The sequence below is a fragment of the Loxodonta africana genome, chromosome X, assembly GCF_030014295.1.
Source record: "Loxodonta africana isolate mLoxAfr1 chromosome X, mLoxAfr1.hap2, whole genome shotgun sequence".
Lineage (NCBI taxonomy): Eukaryota > Metazoa > Chordata > Mammalia > Proboscidea > Elephantidae > Loxodonta > Loxodonta africana.
In genome coordinates, this window is record NC_087369.1 from 177,897,158 (window position 1) to 177,918,508 (window position 21,351).

The 21,351-nt window shown below is 44.5% G+C and overlaps 1 protein-coding gene across 2 annotated transcripts in view; it reads left to right on the forward strand.

Moving 5' to 3' along the window:
* The first annotated feature begins 18,672 nt into the window (after nt 1-18,672).
* VBP1 (VHL binding protein 1) overlaps nt 18,673-21,351 on the forward strand; it is a 28,400-nt gene continuing 25,721 nt past the window's right edge. For both annotated transcript variants that reach the window (XM_003421745.4, XM_010601066.3), the window contains exon 1: nt 18,673-18,805. In XM_003421745.4, coding sequence (XP_003421793.1) covers nt 18,713-18,805 — 93 coding nt within the window. In that variant the 5' untranslated portion in view covers nt 18,673-18,712. The remainder of the gene's footprint in view (nt 18,806-21,351) is intronic.

Genomic DNA, 21,351 nt, shown 5'->3' on the forward strand with positions numbered 1-21,351 from the left:
TGATATGTCTTGGTGTTTTTCTTTTTGGATCAATCTTAAATGGGGTTCGATGAGCATCTTGGATAGATATCCTTTCGTCTTTCATGATGTCAGGGAAGTTTTGTGTCAGGAGTTCTTCAACTATTTTCTCTGTGTTTTCTGTCCCCCCTCCCTGTTCTGGGACTCCAATCACTCGCAAGTTATCCTTCTTGATAGAGTCCCACATGATTCTTAGGGTTTCTTCATTTTTTTTAATTCTTTTATCTGATTTTTTTTCAGCTATGTTGGTGTTGTTTCCCTGGTCCTCCAGAAGTCCCAGTCTACATTCTAATTGCTCGAGTCTGCTCCTCTGACTTTCTATTGCGTTGTCAAATTCTGTAATTTTATTGTTAATCTTTTGGATTTCTACATGCTGTCTCTCTATGGATTCTTGCAACTTGTTAATTTTTCCACTATGTTCTTGAATAATCTTTTTGAGTTCTTCAACAGTTTTATCAGTGTGTTCCTTGGCTTTTTCTGCATTTATCCGAATTTCATTTGTGATATCTTTAAGCATTCTGTAAATTAGTTTTTTATATTCTGTATCTGATAATTCCAGGATTGTATCTTCATTTGGGAAAGATTTTGATTCTTTTGTTTGGGGGGTTGGAGAAGCTGTCATGGTCTGTTTCTTTATGTGGTTTGATATGGACTGCTGTCTCCGAGCCATCACTGGGAAACTAGATTTTCCAAGTAGTCGGCTAAAAAAAAATGCAGTCAGATCCCTATCTGAATTCTCTCTCTGGCTCCGGGTATTCGGATGTTAATGGGGTCGCCTGGGGAGGGTGGGGGAGGGATCTGAGAGCTAGGAGTGTAGCACCACAGAATATAGAGCTGAACACCACGTTCACGCTCCGCCCCCGTTCGCCAAAATCCGGGCTGGACGGGTCCCTGGCTAGGACACTGCTTTCCTTGCTCGGAAACCAGTCACTTCCTCCTGGGGACTTCCTCCGGTGCGTGGCACCGCTCGTGGGCACTGGGTGGGTGTTTCCCGCACGAATGGGTGGGCCCGCCCCCAGGGTCTATTCAGGCGATTATAATTGGGTCCCGCGGTCACGCCCCGCCCGTGCGCGCGCCCAAATCCCAGCGGGATGACTTCCGGGTTGAGACGCTGCTTTCCCCGTTCCGGAACCAGTCACTTCCTCCCGGGGACTTCTCCTTCCGGAGCGCCACACCTCTCGCGCGAACTGGGTTGGCGTCACCTGCACGGCCAGGTGGGCCCGCCCCCTGGGTCAATTCAGGGTAATAAAAATGGATCCCGTGCTCATGCCCTGCTTGTGCGCGCGCCCAAGTCCCAGCAGGACGGCACCCCATCTGGGATGCTACTTTCCGCGCTTCGGGACCAATCACTTCCTCCCGGGGACTTCTCCTTCCGGTGTGCCACACCTCTCGTGCAAACTGGGAGGGCGTCACTCGCACGACCAGGTGGGCCCGCCCCCTGGGTCAATTCAGGGTAATGAAAATGGACCCCGTGCTCATGCCCCGCCCGTGGGCGCGCGCGCGCACCCAGATAAGGCTATGGTCTTTGATCTTCATCAGTAAGCGCTTCAAGTCCTCTTCACTTTCAGCAAGCGTCATGGATTGAATTGTGTCCCCCCAAAAAATCTGTCAAATTGGTTAGACCATGATTTCCAGTATTGTGTGGCTGTTCTCCATTTTGTGATTGTAATTTTATGTTAAGAGGATTAGGGTGGGATTGTAACACCACCCTTACTCAGGTCACCTCCCTGATCCAGTGTAGAGTTTCCCTGGGGTGTGGCCTGCACAAGGAAAGGGAAGGAAGCAGAGAGTTGGGGACCTCCTACCACCAAGAAAGAAGCACCAGGAGCAGAGAGTGTCTTCTAGACCTAGAGTTCCTGCACAGAGAAGCTCCTGGTCCAGGGGAAGATTGACAAGAAAGACCTTCTTCCATAGCCCATAGAGAGAGAAAGCCTTTCCCTGGAGCCAGTGCCCTGAATTTGGACTTGTAACCTGCTAGACTGTGAGACAATAAATTTCTCTTTATTGAAGCCATCTGCTTGTGGTATTTCTGTTATAGCAGCACTAGATGACTAAAACAGCAAGCAAGGTTGCGTCATCTGCATAACGCAGGTTGTCGATGAGTGTTCCTTCAGTCCTGATGCCTCGTTCTTCGTCATGTAGTCCAGCTTCTCAGATTATTTGCTCAGCATACAGACTGAATAAGTATGGTAAAAGGATACAGCCCTGACGCACACCTTTGCTGACTTCAAACCAATCAGTATCCCTTTGTTCTGTCCGAACAGCTGCCTCTTGATCTACGTACAGGTTCTTCATGAGCACAATTAAGTGTTCTGGAATTTCCATTCTTCACAATGTTATCCATAATTCGTTATGATGCACAAAGTTGAATGCCTTTGCATAGTCAATAAAACACAGGTAAACATCCTTCTGATACTCTCTGCTTTTAGCCAGCATCCATCTGACATCAGCAATAATATCCCTGGTTCCACGTCCTCTTCTGAAACCGGCCTGAATTTCTGGCAGTTCCCTGTCGATATACTGCTGCATGTGAAAGCTGGACAATGTATGAGGAAGACTGGAGAAGAATTGATGCGTTTGAATTTTGGTGTTGGCAAAGAATATTGAATATACCATGGACTGCCAAAAGAATGAACAAATCTGTCTTGGAAGAAGTACAACCAGAATGCATCTTGGAAGTGAGGATGGTGAGACTATGTGTTACATACTTTGGACATGTTATCAGGAGGGATCAGTCCCTGGAGAAGGACGTCATGCTTGGTAAAGTAGAGGGTCAGGGAAAAAGAGGAAGAGCCTCAAAGAGATGGATTGACACAGTGGCTGCAACAATGGGCTCAAGCATAACAATGGTTATAAGGATGGTGCAGGACCAGGCATTGTTTCGTTCTGTTGTATGTAGGGTTGCTATGAGTGGGAACTGACTCAACAGCATCTAACAACAGCAACAACAATGCAGGTAAGGTAATTGTGACCCACGAAGAAGATTGGTCAGTTTTGCCATTCTGCTGGGCTTAAAATGAGTCATCCCAGAGGCGGAAAGACAGGATCTCACCACCACTAAGGAAGAACAGCCAGGAGCAAAGCACATCCTTTGAACCTGGGATTGGTGCTCGGAAAAGCTCCTAGAATTGGGAGACCAAGGGGGAGAGAGAGAGAGAGAGAGAGAGAGAGAGGGAGAGAGCTGTAGCACTGAAGATGGCAAGAAGCTACAGCAGAGAAAGGCTGCGAGGCAGGAGGCCTGCAGAGGATGGCCCAGCCCACTGAGTGAGAAAGCTGAGTGCCTTCAGGCCAAGGCTTACTGTCAGAATGGGGTGCCTTGGGGGTACTTACTAGTAGAGCTAAAAGAGCTTTGTTCAACACTTGCCCAAGCAGGGCAGAGGCTGAGGGCCAGAGAGAGGTATGCCTGATGGCACAGCTGAGAAGAGGCTGTCCTGATCGAATAACTGTATCGTGAGTGTTCCTGAACCTGAATCGTAGCCTGTTACTTCCCTAATAAACCCCATGACCCTGAGTATTGTCTGTGAGTTCTTTGTGGCCATTGCAACCAATCATCGAACTCAGCAGAGAAGTAGAGCGTTCCATGGGAACGACAGTTGGTGTCAGAACTGTTAAAGATGGCGGAGAGAGGAGGCATGTCTGACCTCTGCCTCACAGGCATCAGCTTTGGACTATTGATCTTGATTCTCCTTCCCTCTGGTGAAGTTAGAGGAGGTCAGACAATGCCCCTGCCACACCATTTTTACACCTGTGGTGGACATATTTCAGCAGAGCTTCCAGGCTAAGACAGACTAGGAAGCAAGGCCTAGTGATCTTCTTCCAAACATATCCAGTGAAAACGTAATGGATCACAGCAGAACACTGTCAGACTCGCTTGCTTTGGAGACGTCATTGGGAAGGATCTATTGCTATAGGATATCGTGTTTGCTGAAGTAGAGGGCCAACAAGGTGTGGGAGACCCTCGGTGAGATGGACTGGCACAATAGCTGCAACAGTGGGCTTGAACATGCTGGCGATTGTGAGGATGATGCAAGACAGGGCAACATTTTGTCCTGTTTTACATAAAGTCACCATTAGTTGGAGTTGACTCAACGGCAGCTAATGACAACAACGGAACGATATTTAAAACAACCTTGGTTTTGAAGAGGGGAAAAATAGAGTAGTAGCTAGAAGGGAACATGAGGTCAGTTGAGGGGCAGAGTTACCTGGTGCTAGCACGTGGGGAGAAGATTGTGGATTTGAACCACGAAGATGAGGCTATCAAATGCCTCATTTTTCAATCTCTATTTCCAGGTATATGCTTCTGCATCTGTATGGTCCTTTTCCCTGTGGTATCAGAGAAAGAGACATCTCTCTTCCTGACTAAGGCACTTATTCCCAACTTCTCCCTCTACAACATTGCTCCCTTAACTCTCTTTATTAGAGCATCAGTATGTGAGGATGGCACAGGACCAGGCAGTGTTTCATTCTGTTGTACATGGGGAACGAACTCAACAGCACCTAGGAACAACAAGCCCGTTGCTGTCGAGTCCATTCCAACTCATAGCGACCATATTGGACAGAGTAGAACTGCCCCATAGGATTTCCAAGGAGCGGCTGGTGGATTTTGGTTAGTACCCGAGCTCCTAACCACTACACTGCAAGGCCTGCATACATATATGTGTGTATACATGCCTAACAACCAACCAAAACCAAACCTGTTAATTCCAACTCATGGCAGCCCCGTGTGTTACAGAGTAGAACTGTTCTGTAGGGTTTTCTTGGCTGTAACCTTTATGGAAGTAGCCCCAGAATACATTAAGCAAAAGCTGGCAGAACTGAAGGGAGAAACAGAAATTCAACAATAATAGTTGGAGACCTAAGTACTCCACTTTTCAATAGCAGATGAAGCAAGTAGGTAAAAGATCCACAAGAAAAGAGAAGACTTGAATAACATTATAAACCAAGTAGACTTAACAGACATCTAGAGAACACACCAAGTAACAACAGCACAATATACATTCTTAAGAACACACATGGAATCTTCTCCAGAATAGACCACATGCTAGACCATAAAACAAGACTCAATAAATTTAAAAAGATTGGAATCATACAAAGTATGTTCTGTGACCACAATGGAGTTAAATGAGAAATCAATACCAGTAAATTTTTTTAAATTCACGAATATGTGGAAACTAAACAACACATTCCTAAATGCCCAATGGATCAAAAAAGAATGAAAATGAAAGCACAACATACCAAAATTTATGGTATACATCAAAGGAAGTGGTCAGAGGGGAATTTATTGCTGCAAACACCTCTTTTTAAGAAGAAGAAAGATCTCAAATCAGTAACCTAATCGTCTACCTCAAGAGACTAGAAAAAGAAGAGAAAACTAAACCAAAAGCTATCAGAAAGAAGATTAGAATGGCAAAAAATGAAACAGAGCTTGGGATGATGGTGGAATAAGCACCAAATTATGGAGAGTTAGGCTATACTGCTGGCTAGACTAGTGCTGTGCAAGCTAAACATCGTAGATGAGATGACCAGATTACAGAGAAGATGAGTGATTTTTGAGGCTGATGACCATAATGTCAAGCAAAACCTGGAAGGCGTCAGCAAGATTCGGAGTGTGTGAGCTGGTCAGAGTCCAAAAGTCCTTGCTGGCTAGTCAGGGAGCATTCTTTCATTCATTCAATGGTTTTTAGTTGTCTTCTCTGCTAGGCAATGTGCTAGGTGATGTGGGAAGTACAGAAAGGAATTAAATCAAGTTCTCTCCCTTAAGGAGCTTACTATATATTTGGGGAAGTAAACATATAAACAGACAATAAGGAAGGAAATACAAAGCACTATGGAGCACAAAGGAGGGAACAGTTGATTCAGGGATGGAAGGTTTCATGGCAGTTGAATATTGAATGATTTCAGTTAGTGGATATACAGAGAATAGAAGTTTGGCATTAGAGGCAGAGAATGGCTTGAGAAAAGAAGTGGAAGTCGACACTGGTAATGCGGATGACTAGCTGAAGCATACGGGAGAGCGTCATGATCCTGGTGTCCATTGCCTCAGAGTATTGTTTTTTAAGTCCTCACAAGGTTTCTTCCTTCAGTCGTCAGCTGATGGATTGGGCCCACTGGTGCCTGGGTGTTTGTTTTAGGAGGTCTGACAAAAGCTTTGGGTATTAGATAATGAAAAGAAATGACCAGAGTTCTGTATAAAAATATTTGTAATTTATAGCCCTAAAGAAAAAATATAGAAAGGATTAAGGATTGACATATCTATCTTTCACACAGATGCAGTCCAGGTAGAGGGACCAGAGCAAAAAGCTTCAGATTCGTAGGTGAAAACATGGTGATCTCTCTACAGCCTGAACTGAGTCATCCACATCTCCCAAGCATAATAAACATTCACTAGGAAATTCTTCACTTGATTGTCTTGGAGGTTATGCACTCTATTACTATTGTTTTAATAGTTATTATTGAAATTTTACTCTGCACAATTATCAAAAACTGAGGTTAATATCTTAATCCCTCCTCCGGAATAACCCAAGGACCTTAGAACACTTTGATCCCAACTTACATACTATGATGGTCCAATATTTTAGCTTTCCTTTTTTAGCCCCCCCAAATTAAAATTGTAAGTTTTAATACTTATAGAAGCAGTTTTTGTTTAGATTCATCTATGTGTTTACATATAGATACCCATGTGTTCACCATTCCTTCATGCATTCTTAGACTGAGATAATTTCTCTCTTCCTGTAATTCATCATTTAGAAGTTAATATAGTGTAGTTATGCTGATGATAAACTCAGTGTTTGTTTATCTGAAAATGTATTTCTTTATACTCATTGTTACCAAATTGATTTTTAAATCTACATGCACATACATTGAAGTGGTATTATGAATAAAGCCACTATAAAACATTCTTGTACTTGTCTTTTTGTGGACAAAAGTAGATATATATCCTGGGTAAATATCTAGGAATGGTAGCAGGTCCCAGACAGAGCTGGAGACAAATGCAGAACAAAATTCTAACTCACAAAAAAAAAAGAGACCAGACTTACTGGTCTGATAGAGACTGGAGAAACCCTGAGAGTATGGCCCCCAGACACCCTTCTAGCTCAGTAATGAAGTCACTCCTGAGGTTCACCTGTCAGCCAGGGATTGGACAGGCCCATAAAACAGGAGGGGACAGGAAAACTGGTAATAGGGAAGCCAGGTTTGAAAAGGGAGAGTGTTCACATATCGTGGGGCTGGTAACCACTGTCATACAACAATATGTGTACTAATTGTTTTATGAGAAGCTAGTTCTGAAAACCGTCATCTAAAGTACAATAAAAAAGAAAAAAAATCAGGAATAAATAGTCCTTTGCTACAATTGCCTTCTTTGACAACTGCTGAGTATTCATAAGTCAGGCCTCACTAAGGATCTGCAGTTTTCCATAAAGATTGGAGGTTTACTTATTTCTCAGAAGCTGACATTCCACCCACCCCGGTCTCCCTCTCACACCTAGGTAGAAAAAAAAAATTTTTTTTTTGGTGCAATTTCTCCTTTCAGTAAATCAGCAGAAGTCTAGGCTTACATTTAAGCTTCACAGAAAATAGAGGTTCTTTTTTATTAGTCAAGAAAAAACAATTTTTTCTACATTGTGGGATCCGTGGAAGCCATAAATCTTGTTTTTCTTAATTTATTGCCTATAAAAATACTTGAGAGAGATATTTATCAATTTAATTGATTTTAATGATAGATAACTGTTATGAATTGAATTGTGTCCCCCCAGCTAAGAAAAAAAAATCTAGGAATGAAATGGCTAGGTCCTAGAATAGGTATTTGTCTAAACTGGAAACTTCTGAAAGTTTTCCAAAACACGAGTATGCCATTTTATTATCCCACTGTCTTAGTTATCTAGTGCTGCTATAACAGAAGTACCACGAACAGGTGGCTTTAGCAAACAGAAATTTATTTTCTCACAGTTTATGAGGCTAGAAGTCCGAATTCAGGGCACTGGCTCTAAGGAAAGGCTCTCTCTCCACTCTGGGGGAAGGTCTTTGTGTCTTCTCAGCTTCTATTCCTAGGTTCCTTGGCAATCTTCATATGGTATGGCATTTATCTAACCCAGTCTCTGCTTGCTTCTTCTGTACCTGATCTGGTTTTTTTTTTATATCTCAAAAAGTGATTGGCTTAAGACACGCCCTACCCTAATACTGCCTCATTAACATAACAGAACTTATTCCCAAATGGGATTATAACCACAGGTGTAAAAAACCAAGCCCGTTGTAGTCGAGTCAATTCCGACTCATAGCAACCCAACAGGACAGAGTAGAACTGCTCCATAGGGTTTCCAAGGAGCAGCTGGTGGATTCAAACTGCTGACCTTTTGATTAGTAGTCACAGCACTTAACCACTGCGCCACGACAATACATATGTTTGGGGGACACAATTCAACCCGTAACACCCACCCAATATATGAGAATTCCAAAAAAAAAAAAAAATTTTTTTTTTTTAAGTGCTCCAGTTTCTGGCCAACAATGAGTGCTGTCAGTCTTTTTTTTAATTTTGGCCATTTTAGTGAGTTTGTAGTAGTATTGCATTATAGTTTAATTTACATTTTCCTGATGACTAAGGATATTAAGCAACTTTTCATATACTAATTGACCATTCCAATATTTTTAATCCAACTACTTAATCCATTTTAATGGATTTTTTAAATTAATAATTTGTAGGATTTCTTTATACATTCTGAATATGAGTTCTTTGTCAGGTATATATTTTACAAATAATTTCCCCAGTCTGTGCCTTGCCTTTTCATTTTCCTCATGGTATCTGTCTTAGGCTGGGTTCTCTAAAGAAGCAAAACCACTGAAGTGTATATACATAAATTATGTATATATAGAGAGATTTATTTCAAGGAAATGGCTCACTCGGTTGTGGAGGCTGCCAAGTCCCAAATTCATGGGTCAGGTGTCAGGCTGGAGGCTTCTCCTGACTCACGTGGTTGCAGGAGCTGATGAACCCAAAATCAGTAGGTCCGATGGCAAGCTGCTGGTTCATGAGGCTGTAGGAGCTGGCAAATCCCGAAATCTTCAGGTCAGGTGGCAGGCTGCTGGCTCATATCCCAAGAACTGGAAGTCAGATGATGACAAGACAAATGCAGGATCAAGAGAGAGGAAGAGCTTTGCCAGAACACTCATATATACTGGATGTAGGCCACACCCCCAAGGAAACTTCCCTTACATCAGATCACAAAATTGAGGATATATTATGCAATACTGAGAATGATATCCTAGCCAAGTTGACACATAACATTAACCATGACATTATCTTTTGATGAGCAGAAGTTCTATCATTATGAAGTCCAATTTATCATCTTTTTTTCATTTATGATTACTGCCTTTTGTGTCCTCCAAAATATTTGACTATTCCAAAGAGCTCTGTCCCTATAGGGTCACTGTGAGTTGGAATTGACTTGATGGCAACAGGTTTTTTTTTGGTAACAATAATTCTAATTCATAAACACAATATACCTCTCCATTTATTGACTCAGGTTTTAATTTCTTTCATAGTGCTTTGTGATTTTTCAGTGTAGATTTGCATGTTTTTCATAAAATTATTTCCAGGTATTTTATGTTTCTCAATGTAATTAGAGATAGTATTAATTTCATTTTCTAATTTCTTGTTGCTGGTGTACGTGACTGTCCCTTGACCTCCAGGAACACCTCTTGTCCTCATTTCCCCATCCCGGTACCTGCCATCAACCCTCCAAACCTAATCCCATTCTGAAGGCCTGCCATTTTTCCCTAGTTCTTCAGCCCCACCCAAACACAGAGAAGATTTGCAAGAGTGCTCAGAGGGCCCAGAGCTGACATGAAGCCCCCTTGGACTTGGCTCAGTGACCTGTCAGCAGCAGTGTGTTGTTCTCAGAAGGAGGCACTCTGTCTCACACACCTCCCATCTCCTTCTCTGCAGTACTCAAGCCCCACCTTCAGCCCTCTAACCCTTCTCCTAACTGACCAAATTGCTTTTTAAGAGGGCCGAGAGCTGACATGAAGCTCCACTGATTTTGGTTTAGTGGTTTGGCAACAGCAGTAGGTTGTTCTCTTCAGACTCGGAGTGATTATGTTTCACATATCCTCCCATCCCCCTCTCCTCATTCTCCAGTCCCACCTTCAGTCCTCTAGCCCTGCCCTCGGTCCTCTAACCAAGCCAGCAATCCTCTAACCCCCCCCAACCCTACAGCCTTTACAGTCTGTGGGCCGCCCCGCTGTCAGTTCTCCAGCCCCACCCCCATCCTCCAGCCCCACCCTCAGTCCTCCAGCCCCACCCACAGTCCTCCAGCCCCGCCCACAGCCTTTCAGCCCCTTCATCAGTCCTTCAACACTGCCGCCTTTTGTCTAGTCCAGTCCTTAGTCCTCCAACCCCGTCCTCAGTTCTCTATCCCAACTGTCAGTCCTTTCTTCCAGCCCCGCCATCAATCCTCAGGCCTCCAGCCCCACCTCCAGTATTCCAGGCCTGCCCTCAGTCGTCTAGCCTCGGTCATTCCTGTAACACCACCAGCTTTCTTCCAGTCCAGTCCTCAGACCTCTAAGTCTTCTAGCCCCGCCCTAAGTGCTCCAAAACTGCCTGTAGTCCTTTTAAACGCCACCCTCAATCCTCCAGCCCCAAGTCAGTCCTCTAACAGCGCCCCCTTTTTTCCAGCATTGCCCTCAGTCCTCCAGTCCCTCCCTTCTATCTCTGGGGACGTGCTTCAGACCCAAGCCTATGCCCCTACCCTCAGTTGTCCAACACTGCCATCTTTCTTCCAGACCAGGCCTCACACCTCCAGCCCCACTCGACTCCTCCAGCCCTGTCCTCAGTTGTCCAGGCCTAGTCAGTCCTCTAACACCACCAACTATATTCCAGTCCAGTACTCAGTCCTTCAGCCATGCTCTAAGACTTCTAGCCCCGCCCCTGTTGCCCCAGCACCGCCCCTAGCCCTCTTAAACCCCTCTCTCAACTCTCCAGCCCCACTCTCAGTCTTCCAGACCCATAGTCAGTACTCTAAAACCACTCGCTCTCTTCCAGTACAGTACTTGGTCTTTCAGCCCTGCCCTCAATCCTGGCACAGGCAGTAGTTTGTTCTCTTTTGATTCAGTCATTGTTTCACACCTCCTCCTCTATCCCTCTTTGTGGTTGTTATGTTCTTTTCAATCACCTTATATGCATGTGAAAGCTGGACAATGTATGAGAAAGACTGAAGAAGAATTGACGCCTTTGAATCCTGGTGTTGGCAAAGAATATTGAATATACCATGGACTGCCAAAAGAACAAACAAATCTGTGTGGAAGAAGGACAACCAGAATACACCTTAGAGGCAAGGATGGCGAGACTGTGTCTGAAATACTTTGCACATGTTGTCAGGAGGGACCAGTCCCTGGAGAAGGACATCATGCTTGGGAAAGTACACAGTCAGGGAGAAAGAGGAAGACCCTCAACCAGATGGATTGACACAGTGGCAGCAACAAATGGGCACAAACATAACAACAATTGTGAGGATGGCGCGGGGTGGGGCAGTGTTTCATTCTGTTGTAAATAGGGCTGCTATGAGTCCGAGGAGCCCTGGTGGCACAGTGGTTAAGAGCTACAGTTGCTAACCAAAAGATCAGTGGCTTGAACACGCAAAGTGCTCCTTGGAAACCCTATGGTTCAGCTCTACTGTGTCCCCCCACATGTCTGTCACGTTCTCATACTGTGGGGTCTTGCATGTTGCTGTTATGCTGGAAGCTATGCCACAGGTATTCAGATACCGGTAGGGTCACCTACGGAGGAGAGGTTTCGGCTGAGCTTCCAGACTAAGACAGACTAGGAAGAAGGACCCAGCAGTCTGCTTCTGAAAAGCATTAGCCAGTGAAAACCTTATGAATAGCAGCGGAACATTGTCTGATATAGTGCTAGAAGATGAGCCCCCCAGGTTGGAAGGCACTCAAAAGTTGACTGGGAAAGAGCTGCCTCCTCAAATTAGAGTTGACCTTAATGACGTGGAAGGAGTAAAGCTTTCGGGACCTTCATTTGCTGATGTGGCACGACTCAAAATGAGAAGAAACAAACAGCTGCAAACATCCATTAATAATTGGAACCTGGAATGTACGAAGTACGAATCTAGGAAAATTAGAAATCGTCAAAAATGAAATGAAATGCATAAACATCAATATCCTAGGCATTAGTGAGCCGAAATGGACTGGTATTGGCCATTTCAAATCAGACAATCATATAGTCTACTATGCTGGGAATGACAACTCGAAGAGGAATGGTGTTGCATTCATCGCCAAAAAGAACGTTTCAAGATCTATCCTGGAGTACAATGCTGGCAGTGATAGGATAACATCCATATGCCTGCAAGGAAGACCAGTTAATACGACTATTATTCAAATTTACGCACCAACCACTAGGGCCAAAGATGAAGAAATAGAAGATTTTTATCAGGTGCTACAGTCTGAAATTGATCGAACATGCAATCAAGATGCATTGATAATTACTGGTGATTGGAATACTAAAGTTGGAAACAAAGAAGGATCAGTAGTCGAAAAATATGGCCTTGGTGATAGAAACAAAGCCGGAGATCAAATGATAGAATTTTGCAAGACCAACGACTTCTTCATTGCAAATACCTTCTTTCACCAACATAAACGGCGACTATACACATGGACCTCACAAGATGGAACACACAGAAATCAAATTGACTACATCTGTGGAAAGAGACGACGGAAAAGCTCAATATCATCAGTCACAACAAGGCCAGGGGCCAACTGTGGAACAGACCATCAATTGCTCATATGCAAGTTCAAGCTGAAACGGAAGAAAATCAGAGCAAGTCCATGAGAGCCAAAATATGACCTTGAATATATCCCACCTGAATTTAGAGACCATCCCAAGAATAGATTTGACGCATTGAACACTAATGACCGGAGACCAGACGAGTTGTGGAATGACATCAAGGACATCATACATGAAGAAAGCAAGAGGTCATTGAAAAGACAAGAAAGAAAGAAAAGACCAAGATGGATGTCAGAGGAGACTCTGAAACTTGCTGTCGAACGTCGAGCAGCTAAAGCAAAAGGAAGAATTGATGAAGTTAAAGAACTGAACAGAAGATTTCAAAGGCCAGCTCGAGATGACAAAGTAAACTATTACAATGACATGTGCAAAGAGCTGGAGATGGAAAACCAAAAGGGAACAACACGTCCAGCATTTCTCAAGCTGAAAGAAGTGAAGAAAAAATAAATTCAAGCCTCGAGTTGCAATAGTGAAGGATTCCATGGGGAAAATACTAAACAACGCAGGAAGCATCAAAAGAAGATGGAAGGAATACACAGTCATTATACCAAAAAGAATGAGTTGATGTTCAACCATTTCAAGAGGGGGCATATGATCAGGAACCGATGGTACTGAAAGAAGAAGTCCAAGCTGCTCTGAAGGCATTGGCGAAAAACAAGGCTCCAGGAATTGATGGAATATCAATTGAGATGTTTCAACAAACAGATGCAGTGCTGGAGGTGCTTACTCCTCTATGCCAAGAAATATGGAAGACAGCTTCCTGGCCAACTGACTGGAAGAGATCCATATTTATGCCTATTCCCAAGACAGTTGATCCAACCGAATCTGGAAATTATAGAACGATATCATTAATATCACATGCAAGCAAAATTTTGCTGAAGATCATTCAAAAACGGCTGCAGCAGTATACCAACAGGGAAGTGCCAGAAATTCAGGCTGGTTTCAGAAGAGGATGTGGAACCAGGGATATCATTCCTGATGCCAGACGGATGCTGGCTGAAAGCACAGTATACCAGAAGGATGTTTACCTGTGTTTTTATTGACTATGCAAAGGCATTCGACTGTGTGGATCATAACAAATTATGGATAACATTGCGACGGATGGGAATTCCAGAACACTTAATTGTGCTCATGAGGAACCTTTACATAGATCAAGGGGCAGTTGTTCGGACAGAACAAGAAGATACTGATTGGTTTAAAGTCAGGAAAGGTGTGCGTTAGGGTTGTATTCTTTCACCATACCTATTTACTCCATATGCTGAACAAATAATCCGAGAAGCTGGACTATATGAAGAAGAATGAGGCTTCAGGATTGGAGGAAGACTCATTAAAAACCTGCGTTATGCAGATGACACAACCTTCCTTGCTGAAAGTGAAGAGGACTTGAAGCACTTACTAATGAAGATCAAAGACCACAGCCTTCAGTACGGATTGCACCTTAACATAACAAAAATCCTCACAGCTGGACCAATGAGCAACATCATGATAAACGGAGAAAAGTTTGTAGTTGTCAACGATTTCATTTTCCTTGGATCCACAATCAACAGCCATGGAAGCAGCAGTCAAGCAATCAAAAGACGCATTGCATTGGGCAAATATGCTGCAAAGGACCTCTTTAAAGTGTTGAAGAGCAAAGATGTCACCCTGAAGACTAAGGTGCGCCTGACCCAAGCCATGGTGTTTTAAATCGCATCATATGCATGTGAAAGCTGGGCAATGAATAAGGAAGACTGAAGAAGAGTTGACGCCTTTGAATTGTGGTGTTGGCGAAGAATATTGAAAGAACAACCAAATCTGTCTTGGGAGAAGTGCGGCCAGAATGCTCCTTGGAGGCAAGGATGGCGAGACTGCGTCTTACATACTTTGGACATGTTGTCAGGATGGATCAGTCCCTGGAGAAGGACATCAGGCTTGGTAGAGTAGAGGGTCAGCGGAAAAGAGGGAGATCCTCAAGGAGGTGGATTGACACGGTGGCTGCAACAATGAGCTCAAGCATAACAACAATTGTAAGGATGGTGCAGGACCGGGCAGTGTTTCGTTCTGTTGTGCATAGGATCGCTATGAGTTGGAACTGACTCGACGGCACCTAAGAACAACAACAACGTGAGTCGGAACGGATTCAACGGCGCCTAACAAAAACAACAGTCCTACTGCCAGGGCCCCTTGGCTTGGACGCTGGTGTACAGGTTTCTGTTTGCATTCCTGCTTTCACTTCTTCTGGGTATATGCCTAGGATTGGGGTTGCTAGGTTATATAGTAGTTCTATGTTCACCTTTTTGAGGAACTGCCAAACTGTTTTCCACAGTAGCTGCACCATTTTACATTCCCACGAGCAGTGGATGAGGGTTCTAACTTCTCCGTATTCTCACCATCACCTGTTGTTTTCTGTTTTTTTGATCACTGCTATTCTAATGGAAGTGAGATGATAGCTCGTTGTGGTTTTGATTTGCATTTCCCTAATATCTTAGTCTCCCAGCTCCACTGAAACCTGTCCATCAGGGGTGGTCCGGCTGGTATTTGAAATACTGTTGGCATAGCTTTCAGCATCACAGCAATATGCAAGCCACCACAGTATGAGACACTGACTCCAAATGGTGGACTGACAGACTACAGCCTTCAGCATGGATTACACCTCAAAATAAAGAAAACAAATATCCTCACAAATGGACTGATAAGCAGCATCACAATAAACAGAGAAAATGTTGAAGTTGTCAAGGATTTTATTTTACTTAGGTCAATAACCAAGGCCCATGGAAGCAGTAGTCAAGAAATCAAAAGATTAAAAGCTTGCAAGCAGGCATCCAAGGCACAACAATTGTTCTCTATTCCCCTAGAGCAACAGAGGAAGAAGGAGAGTCAGGAACAGGAGGAGGAAATGGAATGTGTAGCTAATTGCCTCCATGAACAACTGCTCCTTTGCCTCCATGAACAACTGCTCCTTTGCCATGAGATCAGAAGAACTGGATAGTGCCCGGCTGCCATTACCGAACATTTTGATCAAAGATTCTATAAAAGAATCTTGATCAAAAGGGGGAAAATGTAGAACAGAATTTAAAGTTCTCATAAACTCCAGACTTTCTGGAGCCATGGAGGCTGGATGATCCCCGGAAAATATTGCCCTGAAATAATTTTTAAACTTTAAACCAAAAATATCCCCTGAAGACTTCTTAAAACCAAACAAACCCCACTAAAGCCATCTTGCACCAGTCTCCTGATTCCTGCCACCTCAAGCCACCATCTCTTGCTGTCTTCCATGTTACAGCTCCTCTCTCCATCTCTCCATGTGTCCCTTTGTCATGGACTGAATTGTGTCCCCCAAAAATATGTGTATCCATTTGGCATGGTTCCCAGTATTGTGTGATCATCCACCATTTTGTCATCTGATGTGATTTTCCTATGTGTTGTAAATTCTATCTCTATGATGTTGATGAGATGGGATTAGTAGCAGTCATGTTAACGAGGCAGGACTCAATGTACAAGATTAGATTGTGTCTTGAGCCAATCTCTCTTGCGAAGTGAGCAGAGAAACGGGGACCTCATACCACCAAGAAAGCAGTGGCGGGAGCAGAGCATGTCCTTTGGACCCAAGGTTCCTGCATGGATAAGCTCCTATACCAGGGGAATATTGATGGCAAGGGCCTTCTTCCAGAGCCAACAGAGAAAGAAAGCCTTTTCCTGGAGCTGACACCCTGAATTCGAACTTCTAGGCTACCAGTGTGCGAGAGAATAAACTTCTGTTTGTTGAAGCCATCCACTTGTGGTATTTCTGTTACAGCAGCCCTAGATGACTAAGACACCCTTTAAGGCTGGCAGAATGGCAAAACTGATCAATCCCCTTGTTAGGGTTCCATACACCTTATTTGCATGATTCCAGCCCCACAAGGGTGCCATGCACCTTATTTACATTATTAGCAAGCTATCCAATCCCCTTGGTGGGCCACAAGCACATCATTTGCATATTCCCGCCCTGTCATTTGGTGGGAATTACAAAACCATGGTGAGAAAGGCCATATAAAAGCAATCTATTGCCCTGCAATTGCATTAGGCATATCTGCTGCAAATGATTTCTTTAAAATCTTAAAAAGCAAAGATGTCACTTTGATGACAATGATGTACCTGACTCAAGCCATAGTCTTTTCAGTTGCCTCATGTGCGTGCAAAAGCTGGACGATGAAAAAGGAAGACTGAAGAAGAATTGATGCATTTGAACTGTGGCGTTGGTGAAGAATATTGAATATACCATGGACTGCCAGAAGAACAAACCAATCTGTTTTGGAAGAAGTATAGCCAGAGTGCTCTTTAGAAGCGAGGATGGTGAGACTTTGTCTCGCTTACTTTGGACATGTTATCAAGAGGGACCAGGTCCCTGGAGAAGGACTTCATTCATGTTTGGTAGATGGTCAGTGAAAAGGAGGAAGAGGATTGACACAGTGGGTGCCACAATGGACTTAAACATACCTACTATTGTGAGGATGGTGCAGGACCAGTCAACGTAGCTGTGAGACAGAGCCGAGTTGACTAACAACAATGGTAACGAGGGCTAATGACGTTGAGTATCATTTCTTGTGCTTGTTGGCCATTCGAATATCCTCTTTGGTGAAATGCTCGTTCAAGTCCTTTACCCTTTTTTGATTGGGTTGTCTTTTTGTTAAGTTGTACACAGTTAGATTTTAATAAATGTTCACCCAAAAAAAACAAACCCGTTGCCATCGAGTCCCTATGGGAGAGAGTAGAACTGCCCCAGAGCCTGGTAGATTTGAACTGCTGACCTTTGGATTAGCAGCCATAGCACTTAACCACTACGCCACCAGAGCTTCCTAATAAATGTTAGCCAGTATTATTATTGGAGCCCTGGTGGCACAGGCACAGTGGTTAAGCACTAGGGCTGCTAACCAAAAGGGCAGCAGTTCAAATCCACCAGCCACTGCTTGGAAACCCTATGAGGCAGTTCTACTCTGTCACTATGAGTCGAACTCGATGGCAACAGGTTTTTATCATTACGTATATGTGTCCCCACTAAGGAAGGGGACAGGCTTTTATCCCTTATTCATGGTAGACTGTGTCTGAGGGGGTGAAGGGCTCCTCAGGAAGCACTCCAGTGAAAGCAAAGGGAAGAACAAAGCATGGTAGGTAGATGTCAGCAAAGAGACCCAAGAATTCCTTGTTTTCAAAAAATAAAGCTCTTTCTTTCAATGTGTTGTAGTGCAGGACGTTGCTGGGGAAGTTTGTGGGCCTAGGAGTGTAGGTAGAATTCTCAGGAATTTATACAGAGATTATGAAGTTGGAAAACCTTTGAGCTGGGGTTATGAGATTCTGAACAAAGGCGGTTTTCGGGAAAGGTTGGTACGATGGGGGTAGTATTGACTAGAATCAGGCCAGCGGCTGCACTTCATAAGACACCAGCTAAGTCCCCTCCATGGAGCAGGAAGCTCCCTGTATGGTGAGACCGGAAAGGGGCAGAGGCCAAACTCCCATGGTAAGCGTCTAGGTCCCAAGTTAGATCTTGTCCGAGAAGAGACAGGGTCGAACGGGATGCCATTCTGGAGCATGCTGCCTGTTCTGGGGTGGAGTGTAGTCCAGGCTGGTTCCCGATTCCCGGGCTCTCCAGCCCTAAACGCACCCATAAAATCCCCGAGACCCGTTTACCCAGGGGTCGAAATTAGTCCTTCCAGCAGCCCTCAGCCGCTCCTAGGCTGCCGCCTCCACGCTTGTCACTCTGGGGGCAGCCAATCAGCACCCACAGGTTGGGCGAATCAGCGAAGAGTAGCTACTTTCCGCGCACCGATTATTGAGCAGACTCACGGGAAAGGGGCGGGCTTACAGGGCCTGGCGAGCCAATCACGGCCCTCAGGCGGGCCGGCGGCCTGGGAGGCAGTTAGTCTGGAGCCTGGCAGCACACGCTTCCCCAAGATGGCGGCTGCTAAGGACGGTTGTGGCCTCGGAGAAGTGGCCACAGGGAATGGGCGGCGGCTCCACCTGGGGATTCCCGAGGCCGTGTTTGTGGTAAGAGGCACGCGGGCCCGAGGCTCCTTGGCCCGAGGCCACGGACTGAGCTTTCTCGTCCTCTCACCCCACCTCGGCCTTGACTCTTGGAGGACGGAGCTGAGCTCAACGTCCAGGGCGGGAGTGCTCGGCCTTCTCTCCCTCACCGCATCTAAACGGTTTAATCTCAACTGCGGTCTACCCTGAGGAAATGCGGCCTGAGAGAAAAGGGAGCGCGCGCGCGCGCGGGACTCAGGGGCGGACGGGGCTCGGAGAGCAGGCAGGGCGACCTGAGGGACCGCACCGCTGCCGGGTTTCTTTAGCTGCGGCCTTTGGAAACCTAGAGAAGGTTAACGTGAAAAAGCTCACGACTCAGCCTAGATGCTGGAGAGACAGACAAATAATTGGACAGAATATAATGAATCGAACGTGGTGTAGGCTGAAGAGTTGGTTTTGAGGTATTAAGATGTGAAAATAGAGGCTGGTACCTAATCTGTGGAAACCCTGGTGGCGTTGTGGTTAAGTGCTACGGCTGCTAATCAAAGGGTCGGCAGTTCGAATCCACCAGGCGCTCCTTGGAAACTCTGTGGGGCAGTTCTACTCTGCCCTGTAGGGTCGCTATGAGTCGGAATCGACTCGACGACACTGGGTTTGGTTTTTGGTTTTGGACCTGATCTGTTGAAGGAATGCAGTGATCTGTTGTCTCTGGGGGAATGGTAGGAGAGACGGATGGTAACGTAGATTAGGATGATCCTGAGGTTCTTTGTATGTGTTGCTAAGTAACTGAGGCTTTATCCAGTAGGCAGTGGACTGCCATGAAAAGGTTTCTAAATAAAGCCACGGTATAATCATATTTGGTTTTAGGTACATCATTCTAACACCTTAGTGGAGAATTGGGTTCAGACAGAAGGTGGGGACGCAATTTGGAGGCTTCACGGGGAGACCAACCCAAGTCCAAACAAAGAGAAACAAGTAAAAAAAAAAAAAGTAGAAGCTACTAACTCTGTCCTTCTGTCAAGCTATTTCAGAAATATTACTTGAATAACGAGAGAAAATCTCTGACTGTCCTTCCAGGCCAGTATTATCTGTCTGTCCTTACTGAGTTCTGGCAGAGGTACTATAAAATATCAACGGAAGTTTTTCAAACTTCGGTTTGGTTTCTACCTGGATTGCTTTACCTCTACTTTTTTTGCTAATCATGCCTCACATTCTTCAAAAGACTCATTTCTTTATTATTTTGTGTAGAGCACTTTGACTGGCACTTAATATTGTATGGAGCCCTGGTGGCACAGTGGTTAAGAGCTTGGCTGCTAACCAAAAGGTCGGCAGTTCAAATCCACCAGCTGCTTCTTGGAAACCCTATGGGGCAGTTCTACTTGGTCCTGTAGGGTCGCTATGAGTCAGAATAGATTCTACAGCCAACAGGTTTGGTTTTCAGGTTTATATCGTGTATTTGCATTTGTTGATATAATTTTGTAACTATTTTCTTTGTTTTCTCCCCGAGCTGGTACCATTTATTTCTTTATAATTATGTCCCAACAGTTGTAACAAGAGATAAAAATTTTCAGTGTTTACTATGTGCCAGCACTTTTCTAAGGATTTTGTAAAACTCTAGACGGTAGGTATTCTTATTCCCATTTTGCAGATGATGAAAGTGAGGCAAAGAGCCCTTGAGTAACTTGTCACAGGTCACACAAGGTGTAAGTGAGGTATCTAGGATTTGAACTTAGGCCATCCATGGGGTTCCACAGCCTACCCACCATATTCTGCTAGGTGGAGGAAGGCATGGTAGTTCTCTTGTTGTTGGATGCCATTGAGTTGATTTCTACTCAATTTCCACTCATAGCGACCCCATGTGTGCAAAGTAGAACTGCAGCATAGGGTTTTCAAGGTTGTAACTTTTTTGGAAGCATATCACCAGGCCTGACTTCCGAGGTGCCTCTGGGTGGGTTTGAACTGCTAACCTTTCAGCTGTTAGTTGAGTGCTTAACCCTTCACACTACCCAGCAGCCCATGGTAGTTCTCTTGCTCAGTGTTACTTCTGGTCCTAGCACAGTGCTTGACCCATAGTGTAAGCTCATAACTAAGTGTCACACTTCCTTAGTGCCTTAAACCCGCACTTCTAAGGAGTGCCTGACATGTTATCAGGAAGGACCAGTCCCTGGAAAGGACATCATGTTTGGTAGAGGGGTCAGCAAAAAAGAGGAAGACCCTCAATGAGATGGATTGACACAGTGGCTGCAACAGCGGGCTAAGACATAGCAACAATTGTGAGGATGGCGTAGGACTGGGCAGTGCTTCCTTCTGTTGTACAGAGGGTCGTTGTGAGTCAGAATTGACTCCACAGCACTAAACAACAATAACAGCGCCTTTTTACTACATTCATGGTGCTCAGCTAGAGATGTATTTAGAAATCTAATTCAGAGGATGAACTTCATCTGAGAGCTTTATACAGTCTTATCTTTATCGTTTTAGATTTTATATTTAGATCTTTGATCCATTTGGAGTTAGTTTTTGTGCATGATGTGAGGTATGGGTCCTATGTCTTTCTTTTTTTTTTTTTTGCA